The sequence below is a fragment of the Megalobrama amblycephala genome, linkage group LG8, assembly GCF_018812025.1.
Source record: "Megalobrama amblycephala isolate DHTTF-2021 linkage group LG8, ASM1881202v1, whole genome shotgun sequence".
NCBI lineage: Eukaryota > Metazoa > Chordata > Actinopteri > Cypriniformes > Xenocyprididae > Megalobrama > Megalobrama amblycephala.
This window is the reverse complement of record NC_063051.1, coordinates 35,256,456-35,270,330: the sequence shown is the minus strand read 5'-3', so window position 1 is coordinate 35,270,330 and position 13,875 is coordinate 35,256,456. Positions and strand designations below refer to the sequence as shown.

General features: G+C 37.2%; 1 protein-coding gene across 1 annotated transcript in view; it reads right to left on the bottom strand.

Annotated features, from left to right (window-relative positions):
• The window catches only part of igfbp2a (insulin-like growth factor binding protein 2a), a 28,605-nt gene that overhangs the window by 2,653 nt on the left and 12,077 nt on the right, over positions 1-13,875 (bottom strand). Inside the window, exons 2-3 of the mRNA XM_048200888.1 lie at positions 2,497-2,660; positions 1,685-1,825 (exon numbers count right to left, since the gene is read on the bottom strand). Coding sequence (XP_048056845.1) covers positions 1,685-1,825; positions 2,497-2,660 — 305 coding nt within the window. The remainder of the gene's footprint in view (positions 1-1,684; positions 1,826-2,496; positions 2,661-13,875) is intronic.

Here is a 13,875-nt window from a genome sequence, read left to right as displayed (position 1 = left end):
CTCTCACGATTCATCTGAAGCCGCAGAATTGTTCGCGAAACACAGACGTGTCTTGTAGATCTGCTGTGGTTTTCGTTAGAACTATTATTTCACTGCAAAATAGAGTAAATACTGACAGTACTGTGTTTAAAATACCGTTTTTTTTTTTTTTACCTGTTGTATAATAATGCCACGTTTGCAGTCATGTGGATATTTGGGAACAATTGCATTCTATCATCATTAAATACAACTCACACAAGGTATGTTTTTGTATCGGAGAAAGTTTGAGTCTTAAATCGAAATGAATCCATTATCTGTGTCTATATTTGTTCTTCATGCGAGTAAGCGCTAAATCTCTACTTTTACAAAGGTGCATTGTAGAGAACGACAGTAATTTAGCGCGATTTAAGGCAGCAGAATCTGCACGCAATCTATCATTTGCATGCTGCTTGTTTTACAGTCTATGGTGGATACAGTCATTTTTGACTGCAAATGACGAGGTGATTTGATTAAATGTACTGGATTTACGACATTTTGGAAGTTAGAAATACATGCTTGATTTTAATATTATTTTAAAGGTGCTATAGAGGATGTTTTGTTTTATACATTTTTGCAATATTACTTAAAACTGTCTTTACTAACTGATAAAAGACTATTTATTAGGTGCACTGAAAGGAATAATATTAATATACATCATCTGTGCACGAGGTAGGGCCTTAAAAACATCAGCCAATCGTTTACGCGATTGGCCCTCTGGCTTGTCAATCACTGCCGTGACGTTCCTTGTGAGAGACGAGCGTGGCTGCGCGCTCCAGTAACTTTCCACACTCCACAGGCGCCGCATGCAATGTTTTTGTCAGGAAACAGGAGTAACAACTGCAGATTATGAGTTACCTGCGGTGAGTCCGACATAATGAATCCAAAAAACATGACACAGCGAATGCCGGTGGTAAACACTCGTGTTCCAATACTCGTGCACAAATTTTGGGAGGCGTTCCTTTGAAGTGAGCTGTGAAGGAGGGGGGCTGTTCTTATGCATGCGCTCATTTCAAAAACTCACTAACAGTCTTTGGATTCTCAGTCGACGAAAAAATCCTCTCTATCACCTTTAAGGTAGAATTAAATGAACTACTCAGCATTTTGTTCGCGTACCCCCTTTTGACTCCTCACGTACCCCAGTTTGGGAACCACTGCTTTAGAGCTTCATAAAGGGGGGGGGAAAATGGCACAGCATCAATTAAGGTTGGGCTGAAGCCTGAAGATTAAGAAAATAAAAGTGGAGATGGGCAGGGATGCCAGATAGACTGTCAGGGTTCATTTTAAGCCAGTCTTATAGTAATTTTTAAACAATAGTTGAGTTAAATAAAACTACCCAGCAGGTTGGACAAACATTTGACCCAACTGCTGGGTTTGTCCATTTTCAACCCAATTTGGGTGTAACATTTCTTTAAATTTGTATTTATTTATTTTTACAATCTCTTATGGCAAATGATCCTATCATGTGAAATACATTTTAAAGAGGTACAAATATTCCATGTAATCTCTCAATATCAGGCTTTAAAAGCTGCCTGCGTGCACAATAACCACAATGCTTATTAAAACAGGTTTAGGTGGATTACAGCAAGTCATGTAATTCATGTCAAATACCCAGATCTACAAAAAATGTGTTGTTTGAACTTGATGCTGCTGAAAGGGAACTAAATACCTGTTTCAGGTTGTACTGCCCCCTCTTGTCACAGTTGGGTATGTGCAGGGAGTAAAGGTCCTCCAGGGGACCCCTGTTATCTCTGAAGGGTATTTTTGAGATTCTTTCCAGCACCTGGTCCAACTCCTGCTGACACTGGCTCTGAAATATGTAAATAAATATGTTTGAATTTTTGGATAGATCATAAATAGTGGTCAGGTTGCTATGCTGCTACTGTCATATTAAACATTAATTTCTCAAATTAAAATCAAATTGACCCCAGAACTTCTTTTTCACCACAGATGATTTAATGTCGTGCAAGTAAGTAAATTTTAGCTATTCTCTAAATAAAAAACTGTAATGCACACACAGCGTTAAAATCACTAATGCTTTTGTGTCATTTGTGGATGTTTTAAGTTTATTCAACGTAAATAAGACCTGAAAATACAGCCTGCAAAGCATCTGTGTGTGTACTGTGCCTAAAAAAAGTTCTTTGCACATGTTACTGTGCATTTGAAGTCTGCAGATTGCTCAGATTCAGTCACTGTATTGTGGTCAAGGCCCTCAGCCAAGATAAATAAGCTCCAGAGACAATTATTAAGCATAAGTCAATTGGAACAACGTGTTTTGTCCGAGTTTGGAACAGCTCTGGCAGATTTAGACTTTACCTACAGCTCACAACATTAGAATGCTTAAATGATTATCCCACTCTGAGAAAATATACACTTGAGGCAAATATAAACTTTCCTCTGCAATTCCACATGATCTAAGGTACAGTACTATTGAGACAACCTCCAAGAGGAGATTTTATTGGGTTTTCCCCCATTATCTACCTGTTTGGCATGCGGCGCTTTAGGGTCCTCTACTTTGATGTACTTCATCTTGGTCTTCAGCTGCTGGCGGTGTTGCAGGACAGCACTCTCCTTCCATTCTTTGGTGGGCTTCCTTATGGGAGGAACCTCAGTCAGACCAATGTCCAGTGGGTCCAGTACCTCACCTGATGATAGAACACAGATATTTTTAAAAAGTAAAAATTTGTCAAAAAGTGACCTTATATTCTTAACTTTTAACCCTTGTGCATCAATTTAAAAAAGTTACACATAGGTCCATAAAGGACAAAAATGTCCAAAATCTGTCATTATAATTTGAGGCTTGGAAGAAACAGACTTGAGTTTTGTCTCATTTTAAAGAAGATCATAAAATAAAATAAAATAAAATAAAATAAAATAAAATAAAATAAAATAAAATAAAATAAAATAAAATAAAATAAAATAAAATAAAATAAAATAAAATAAAATAAAATAAAAAGTGAAACAAAAAAAGTTATAGAGGTTTAACATTATTTTATATAAAAAAATATATATTTTTTATATATATAATTTTCTGTCTATAAATATATCAAAACAGTTGTTCCCTATTAAAATGTAAAAATTAACGCATCTTTGGTGTTTCCATGGTTTCTACAAAATAACACCGGAAACCAAGAGTAACACGGGTATGACGCCATTGACGGGCGACTCCTCACACGTCCCGGAGCCTTGATTAAAATGGCAATTTTCTCACGATTTACAAATAGTTGCAAACATTTGGGATATTGTAAGTACTCAAGTGAACAAAATATATAACACTGGCCTAGTGGTTTTTGGATTTTTACAGCAAAATTCTTACATATTGCACCTTAAACAAAGACTGCATCATTTTATAGTTAAATGGCCATGAGATTAAAAATTGCATTGTTTCAATGGGGACATTTTTGTCCTCAAGGTCCTGAGAGGAACTATTTTTTGTAACTAGTGTAAAATAGATTTATTAAAAGAAATCTAAAAAAAAAAAAAAAAAAAAAAAAACCCACACAAAATGTATGCAGTTGGCATTAACACGGGCAAAATTATCAAAAAAACAAAAGTGACAATAAAAGACAAAAATGTCCATAAGGATGCACAAGGGATAATATTGATTATTAAACATATAACAAAGATTCATCCATATTTATTTCAGCCGTTATATATATAATATACATATTGGTCTGCAAAAAATATTTCAGCAGCCGTGCATCTAGTATTCATAGATTTCATGTGATGTCACACCCTTGTAGGAACGCATATCTGGAGGGCAAAACAAAGATGCCCTTTGTTGCCTGACAGTTATTCTTAACAGGTACTAATACTAATGTGGTGATATTAAAACACCAAATTCAATATGCACATTATTAACAAAACATACTACGCACAGGCAAGCAGACAAACCCATAATGTGAACACAATGTGCAAAAAATTTTTTGCACAAAACTGTGTGCAAAAACCCACAGAAAACCATTATAAAGAAACCGTAATTTAGCATTTTGCCATTATGGGCTGTTCTGGGCCTCATCTGCTTGCCTGTAAATTGTATGGATCATAAATAAGGTGTTCAGTATATTGAATTCACTCTTTTAATATCACTGTTTTAGTACATTACATTTTAGTACATTACAGGTGCTGTATATGGATCGCATATTTTGTTTTTCTTCTTTAGAGAAGCAATCTAAATATTTGTGGCTTGAAACAGATGGAAAATTGACAGGCCTGTGCTGCAGCTCTACTATTCTCTATGTATGATTAATACGTGACATGCATGAACGAATGACATTTGTGCAGTGGAATTGTATGCAACGATGTATGCAATTTACTGTGAAATCTGTCCCAACAACTCTAAAAAATAAATCATTATTATAGGTTTTAAAGTGCATATTGGTAAAAAACAACAACAATGGTTTGGAAGATGCACAAAAAAATGCTGGATTAAGTTGGGTTGAAAATGGACAAACCCAGCAGTTGGGTTAAATATTTCCTAAACCTGCTGAGTAGTTTTATTTAACTCAACTATTGTTTAAAAATTACTGTATTGCTTTCTTAACATGAACCCAAAGTATGTTGGAAATTAACATTTTTAAACATAGCACGTTGGACAAACATTTAACCCAAATGCTGGGTTTGTCCATTTTCATGCATTTTTTTAGAGTGTATATTTGCGGATCACCTTGGATTTGAGTGTGGATTTCCTGTCGGTTTACAATTGCAAATATATTTTTAAGGACGTTCCCCTACACCAGTGGGGTCAAACTCAGTTCATGGAGGGCTACTGTCCTGCAGAGTTAATCTCCAACCCAAATTAAACACACCTGAACCCGCTAATCAATAAGAGTGTTGAACTTGAAGCAGCGCTGCACAGACCGATTGCTGTATGACATCAAAGTACCGTGAAAATGATTATAGAGCAGACGGCTCCGTATGCTTTCGAATCACTCTTGCAGTACTTTGAAATCGAACACTCCAAAGGTCTTCAGGATTACTAGGACCTTCCAGGCAAGTGTTCAGGAGTGGAGTTTGACACATATGCCTACATAATAACTACATAGAAATGGCCTTGGCTGACTCGGGTTAGTAATCAAGATGCATGAAATGAGTAAAAACAAGTAGATTTACATGCAAGAATGTTTAGGGGACAGAAACAAATGTGTTTGTAGAATAATTGAGTATGGACAGATGAATTGAAAATTTTGAAAAATAATTGTGCACCCCAATATTTGAATGGCCATTTATTTCTTACACAATAATAGGGGTGTAAAAATAAATAAATAAATAAATAAATAAATAATATATATATATATATATATATATATATATATATATATATATATATATATATATATATATATATACACAAAATATTTAATATCAACCAAGTGTAGACGTTTCTTTTACTTATATATAAGTTTCAAGGACAAAAGATTTTAGATCCGTCATTTCTGTGAAGGATCCAGTAGAGGATATGCGCAATTTATCAATCTTTCCACGCTCGGACACACTTGACACACATTTCCTTTATTTGTTTGAACTAATCCATTACATTAAATTAATAATTTCCTTTCATTTTCAGTTTAATTTGAATTTGAGTTAAAACGAATAAAAATAAGATTCAAAGTTTAGAATCAAATCTAAAATCAAATCTATGCATATACCGAATCGAAATTTGAGAATTGTGAAGATTGTGAGACTCCAGAAGATTCCCACCTCTACAAAATAACCTTACTAAAAATGACCAGTTCAAAGAGTTTTATGAGTTTTGAAGCTTCTTAGACATCCAGGGATGTTTCAAAATTCATTTAAAATAATCTGAAATAAGGCACAAAATGCATGGTTAAAAATTTAGGGTAGCACTAATTCATTATTTAGGGTTGCACATATTCATTAACTATGACTTTTCCCTCAATAAACTCCTACTTTACTGCTTTATTAGTTAGTAAGGTAGTTGTTGTAGTTGTTACATTTAGGTATTGGGTAGGATTAAGGGATGTAGAATATGGTCATGCAGAATAGAGCATTAATATCTGCTTTATAAGTACTAATAAACAGCCAATATGCAAGAGAATAAGCAACTTGTTAAAAGCGAGAATTGTTCCCCATACTGAAGTGTTACCAAATTTTGCATTCCACTGCAATAAATGGCTGAACAGCAGGTAATAACAAAATCTCTCTCAAAGTTCCACTTGTCAACACTTCTTAAGACCTTGCTGCTTAACCGCAGTGATCTCTTTGAAGCTAGTATCCCAGCAGGTCCTACAGAAGTGGAATGAAATCAGGTGTACAGTATGCAAGAGACAGACTTTGCCACTCCAAAGGTAAAGCATTCCTGCCTTTCCTGAGAAACTTCAGACACAGCATATTGTGGAATAAAAAAGCCACAAGAGTCCTGCACACGTTGTCCCTTCTTATCCAAACACAGTAGATTAGTGCACTCCCCCTCCTCTCGCAGAGCCTGTGCTTGTCAATGACTTAGCAAAATTGCAATAATTATGGTGCCACTTCACAATAAGGTTTCATTTGTTAGCATTAGTTGACATAATAATAATGAATACTTCTTTGTTATTTTTAACATTTACAAATGCTTTTTTTTAAATTAAAAGTTGTATACCAGTTCATGCACTGTGAGCTTGTCACTGTTGTGGCGGTAATCCAATGCGTTTGATGCAGATAATAGGCAAGGCAATTTTATTTGTATAGCACATTTCATACACAATGGTAATTCAAAGTGCTTTACATAAAGAAGAACCAAATACATAAGAATAAAAATGGAACGCATATGAAAAAAAAAATAACAGTAAAAACAGAGAATACCACTATCTGGATAGAAGAGTTAGGAAGTTTCAGGGAAACAAGACTTTATTAAACTAATATAACACTTAGGAGAATTGCACATGCTGAACCACATGCTAAAAAAATGCTGGGTTAAAAACAACCTAAGTTGTATGCACATACAAACAACGATGACCTACAAATATAACTGAACGAAACAGGGAGTATATATACACAGGAGCAGACAAGGGAACTAAACGAGATATTAACAAACAACAAACAATTAGCCTATATTGTATTAAGTAAGATAAACAAAAAAGAAACAAAGACTGTAATGTTGATTCATGTTAGCTAATGCACATTATTGTTAAGTGTTACCCTACCCACCGGTTGTATACTAATATATATAAAAAATTTTTACACTAAACTGAGCCATCTTTTCTTTGAGAAACCATGAACTATGATTTTTGTATCACACTTAGAATCTTACTTTGGGGTCATACAAGAACAGCTTTACGTTCCAAGTCTTATCTTCATGTTTTCCATGTATTTGTGTTCACACGCCACCCTTAATAACCTGCAATGGACTGTTTGTACGTCTTCACAAGTTCCCCAAGTACAAGCATTCAGTGGAAAGTGAAAGGAACTGTTTTAATCTGCAGATGTTTTCCAAGTCCTTCAGGAAATAAATAGGGGGAGGGATGCATCCACAAAGGATGGCAATTCTTAAAATAATCCACATGGAGGGCCAATCATCACTGTCAAGCAGGAAACAAATGAATGCAAAACGAATGTGATTCATTTTTTACAAGCGGGGAGTGTTTTTATTAAGTTGTTTCCATTACCTTTACATCTACCACGAGGATATAACTGCATGGATGCTCAAAATGCATGCTGGTTTGAATGGGTAAAGAACTTACAGTGCTGGAAGGAATGCCAATTTGTTGGCGTAGGGTCATGCCAACAAGCTTAATCACAACCATCTTATCTGGCATCATCCAGAGCAAACTCCACACTGGAACTCTGGCATGGTAGTCAGCACTGATGTACATGAGAACTACACGCTCCTGCCTTAATGCACAATTCTCCTCTCCATCTGTTTGGGATCAAAAATCTCTGTTTTACTGTCCACTGAAAGGATGGCAGTGAAAACCATAAGATAGAGATCTGTTCCACTGGTTCAACACTAATTCAATATCCTATGTGCTTTACAAGGCTAATTATTTGTCTTTCCCAGCAGAAGAAGAGTATATTTGATTGTTTCTAGGTCCTCATCAGTAAGCAGATTGGGCAGGTTTATATTATGGCACAAATGCTTCCTCAATTGCCAATTTAATTCTTCATTACACTCAATGAAATTGGGTTGTTTTCTGTTGTCCTGTTTCCACTGTAATGGCGCTGGATCTCGTGATGGCTCGCGTTTCACTCGTAGCCGAAAAATGCTGTGACTGACTCCATAACCTGTCCATAAATAATCAGTGTACAATTCTGAGAACATATTTTAACATCCAAAGTGTTTATATTCTGTATCTTTTTGAATAAAATCATAAAATTTAATGCAAGGCATCAGGCGTTTCCATAACGCGAAAAGACAGACGCGAGGTGAGGTGACCCACATCGCGCCCTGTATGTTGCTTTGCATAAAATTAAACGATATACAGAACAATAACAAATTTTTAGATAAAATAAAACGTACACAAACCTGTATTTTTCCGAAGACATGCACCAATTTGATGGAGATGCATTGCTCTCTCCTGAAGAGGGCGCTAAAAGCCCGTGATAAATAACTCAACTCCTGAGTTACGTCTGACCCAGGATCTGGGTAACACAAAAACTACCCAAACACTGGGTTGTTACGTCTGACCCAGGATCTGGGTAACATAAAAACTACACAAACACTGGGTTGTTACGTCTGATCCAGGAACTGGGTAACATAAAAACTACACAAACACTGGGTTGTTACGTCTGACCCAGGATCTGGGTAACGCAAAAACTACCCAAACGCCAGGTTGTTACGTCTGATCCAGGATCTGGGTAACATAAAAACTACACAAACACTGGGTTGTTACGTCTGATCCAGGATCTGGGTAACATAAAAACTACACAAACACTGGGTTGTTACGTCTGACCCAGGATCTGGGTAACATAAAAACTACACAAACACTGGGTTGTTACGTCTGACCAAGGATCTGGGTAACATAAAAACTACACAAACACTGGGTTGTTACGTCTGACCCAGGATCTGGGTAATGCAAAAATTACCCAAACACTGGGTTGTTACGTCTGATCCAGGATCTGGGTAACATAAAAACTACACAAACACTGGGTTGTTACGTCTGACCCAGGATCTGGGTAATGCAAAAATTACCCAAACACTGGGTTGTTACGTCTGATCCAGGATCTGGGTAACATAAAAACTACACAAACACTGGGTTGTTACGTCTGACCCAGGATCAGGGTAACGCAAAAATTACCCAAACACTGGGTTGTTACTTCTGACCCAGGATCTGGGTAACACAAAACTACCCAAACACTGGGTTGTTACGTCTGACCCAGGATCTGGGTAACGCAAAAACTACCCAAACACTGGGTTGTTACGTCTGATCCAGGATCTGGGTAACATAAAAACTACACAAACACTGGGTTGTGACGTCTGACCCAGGATCTGGGTAACGCAAAAACTACCCAAACACTGGGTTGTTACGTCTGACCCAGGATCTGGGTAACACAAAAACTACCCAAACGCCAGGTTGTTACGTCTGACCCAGGATCTGGGTAACATAAAAACTACACAAACACTGGGTTGTTACGTCTGACCCAGGATCTGGGTAATGTAAAAACTACACAAACACTGGGTTGTTACGTCTGACCCAGGATCTGGGTAACATAAAAACTACACAAACACTGGGTTGTTACGTCTGATCCAGGATCTGGGTAACGCAAAAACTACACAAACGCCAGGTTGTTACGTCTGACCCAGGATCTGGGTAACATAAAAACTACACAAACACTGGGTTGTTACGTCTGACCCAGGATCTGGGTAACGCAAAAACTACCCAAACACTGGGTTGTTACGTCTGATCCAGGATCTGGGTAACATAAAAACTACACAAACACTGGGTTGTTACGTCTGACCCAGGATCTTGGTAATGCAAAAATTACCCAAACACTGGGTTGTTACGTCTGACCCAGGATCTGGTTAACGCAAAAATTACCCAAACACTGGGTTGTTACGTCTGACCCAGGATCTGGGTAACGCAAAAACTACCAAAACACTGGGTTGTTACGTCTGACCCAGGATCTGGGTAACGCAAAAATTACCCAAACACAGGGTTGTTACGTCTGACCCAGGATCTGGGTAACACAAAAACTACCCAAACACAGGGTTGTTACATCTGACCCAGGATCTGGGTAACGCAAAAACTACCCAAACACTGGGTTGTTACGTCTGACCCAGGATCAGGGTAACGCAAAAATTACCCAAACACAGGGTTGTTACGTCTGACCCAGGATCTGGGTAACACAAAAACTACCCAAACACAGGGTTGTTACATCTGACCCAGGATCTGGGTAACGCAAAAACTACCCAAACACTGGGTTGTTACGTCTGACCCAGGATCAGGGTAACGCAAAAACTACCCAAACACTGGGTTGTTACGTCTGACCCAGGATCAGGGTAACGCAAAAATTACCCAAACACAGGGTTGTTACATCTGACCCAGGATCTGGATAACGCAAAATCTACCCAAACACTAGAAAAAAATAACCCAAAAAAATGACCAAAAAAGGCTCAACCCAGGACTTGGGTAGAAAAATAACCCAAGTCTTTTTGGAGTGTAAGATTGCTAATTTAAGAGGATAAGAGTGGATGAGAAGCCCTAAATCTGTGCTGTGCTCTTTAGGACATTTATAATATATGATAATGGATCTGATAATATGGATATGATCCTGTGTTAACCCTGGTTAGTTTTGAGTATACAGATCTGTTTCATAATAACAATAACATAAGAAATGAGTTGCCGTTTTCCCTTTTCTGCACAATAATTGAATTAACTTTGTGCAGCACTTGGAGTGATGAACTTGAGGTCAAGAGCAGCATTAAAAGTTTTAAATGTTGTTGAATCTCAGCAAGTTAAGTTTTATGTATTGATTAGCCTATATGTTTGCCGTCCAAACCGCAAATCTTTGGTAACGAAAGGTCAGAGTCAGCTGCTGCTAGCACAGGCATCATTAAAGAGGCTACTCTTTTTTTCCACACCTTGAGTCATGAATAATTTTGTACTCCTTGCTGTGATCACTTTGCTCTATTAGGTTTGTGGGATTTTTTCCCTTTAAATTTAACCACAAATCATATAATTGGCTGTGATCGTGCCTTTGCTTTTTCCATTTACATAATTAAACTCAAAAACAGTCCCACACAGGGCTGTGCTGTTTCCAACCAGCCATGATGTCCTTGTCTTCATTATCAGTATCAGGTAACCTCACATGCATCACACGCCACATCAGCTACACAGCTACACAGGTCAGATTATTCCACTGTGATGAGTGAGAGCTTAATGTTTGCAAAAACAGTAATTATTTTTTGAATAATTACTCTTCCTTAAAGGGGACCTATTATGCACTTTTTATTATGCACGTAATATTCACTTTTATGAGGTATCATTTTGGCTGCGTGAGATCCTCCAGCTTTGTTGTTGTTGGGCAACCGAACCACGAGCTGTTAAAGCTCCGCCCTCTTCTGGAAAGGGGGCCGGGAGAAGCAGCTCATTTGCATTTAAAGGGACAAACACACAAAAACGGTATGTTTTTGCTCACACCCAAATAAAGGCAAATTTGACAAGCTATAATAAATGATCTGTGGGGTATTTTGAGCTGAAACTTCACAGACACATTCTGGAGACACCAGAGACTTATATTACATCTTGTGAAAGAGGCATTATAGGTCCCCTTCAAATTTCAGTTAGTGTTTTAACAACTGTTCATTGACAAGAACAATAAGCGTGTTTACTGTACATGCACATTTTTAACCTGATTTTGATTAATAAGCCGACAATGCATGTAGTTTTTCTTTGCTGGTGTAAAGTCATAAAGTCATTATTTTATAATGTTGATTATACATGTTGATATGATTTTTACATCAAAAAATTGTCATCATTTAGAAATAAATGGCTACTTTCTACCCTGATTTTAGCGCTCTGATTCGAACGCTGTGTTTGAAGGGGTGTGTCTGCTGTGAGATTTCAGTGTAAACGCCCACTGCTGTGATTGGCTGACATCTTTGCATATGAAATAAGTATTACATGTGGAATCCTCTTGAATACTTTTACTACATTTTTTCAGCTGTTGAAATTAATGAATCGTGAAAAGTGTTGATTATTGCATTTTATTTAGATCTATTCCTATCACATGGAAGGTTGCAGTGATGAACACTGAGCTGATGACAGTCTGTTGATTGAGTGAATGCAGTGATCTCATCATTGCAACGCAATTTCTGCACTCTTGCGAAATGCTTTCACCATAACTAACAATGCAAACACAATGTAAACACAGTAAGAGATTCATTGTGTAGTGAAAGAACATCACTATAGCGGGAGTTTAGGCAAATGTCCAGGTAAACTCATGCTTTGTGATCGACAGCTTCAGCTATTATAAAGAGAGCGTTCTTTCAAGTAAAAATAGGAGGATTATTCATTATGAATTTAAGCTGATTCCAGAACAGCTGATTCCTGATCTTTCTGCAAACATTTTTGGGCAAAGCCAGTCTCATATTGCGACTTGTTCTCAAAATAGTCACTGGTAAAACGTACAGTACAAACAATCAAGTCAGCACTAAGACATTTGTTAAAAATAAACTGAATCCATTTTTTCTCTAACATCGGGATCCTTCGGCAGCTTATGCAAAGATGATGTTTTTCCACAGCCAGGAACAACACTTGACATGTAAATACATTAACCTGCTTATTGAAGTGCACATGTGTGATATGTAACAGGAAAATGTCTTTACTGCAGATTTAAAGGGTTAGTTCACCCAAAAATGAAAATTATTTCATTAATGACTCTTCCAAACCCGTAAGACCTTCGTTCATCTTCGGAGCACAGTTTAAGATATTTTAGATTTAGTCCGAGAGCTTTCTGTCCCTCCATTGAAAATGTATGTACGGTATACTGTCCATGTCCAGAAAGGTAATAAAAACATCATCAAAGTAGTCCATGTGACATCAGAGGGTTAGTTAGAATTTGTTGAAGCATCGAAAATACATTTTGGTCCAAAAATAACAAAAACGACGACTTTATTCAGCATTGTCTTCTCTTCCGGAATCCTTTCCATTGAATTGATTCCATTGAACTGATTCCATTGAACTGATTCCATTGAATTGATTCCATTGAATCCTTTCATCTGTCGGCGTTGGTAATGCACTTTTACTTCGCCGTGGTTGTTTTTGGCGATTAGGACATCCGCAACATTTTGAAGCATCGAAAATACATTTTTGTCCAAAAATAACAAAAACTACGACTTTATTCAGCATTGTCTTCTCTTCCAGGTCTGTTGTCAATCTGCGTTCACGACTCCGCTTCTTCTTCTTTCCTGTTTTACGGCGGTTGGCATCCAGCTTATTGGTGCATTACCGCCCCCTTTAGCTCCGGAGTGTGGTTCACGACTCCGCAGTGTTTTTGTTATTTTTGGACCAAAATGTATTTTCGATGCTTCAACAAATTCTAACTGACCCACTGATGTCACATGGACTACTTTGATGATGTTTTTATTACCTTTCTGAACATGGACAGTATACCATACATACATTTTCAATGGAGGGACAGAAAGCTCTCGGACTAAATCTAAAATATCTTAAACTGTGTTCCTTTAAGCACATTCAAAAAGAGCTTTCTTGACGCGAAAATGATAAAAATGTGTTCTCATCTCGTACAGCCGAAGTAGAAGTGGTGCTTATTTACTGCTTATTTATTTAACATCACATCTCACATAACAAATGGATTACTCTGAGTTAGATACACAAATGATTAGTTTTTGACGTCACTATCGGGACATAACCTGATTTTTCTGTGTCTTGTAAACATGGTTTATTTGCGTTGCCAGGT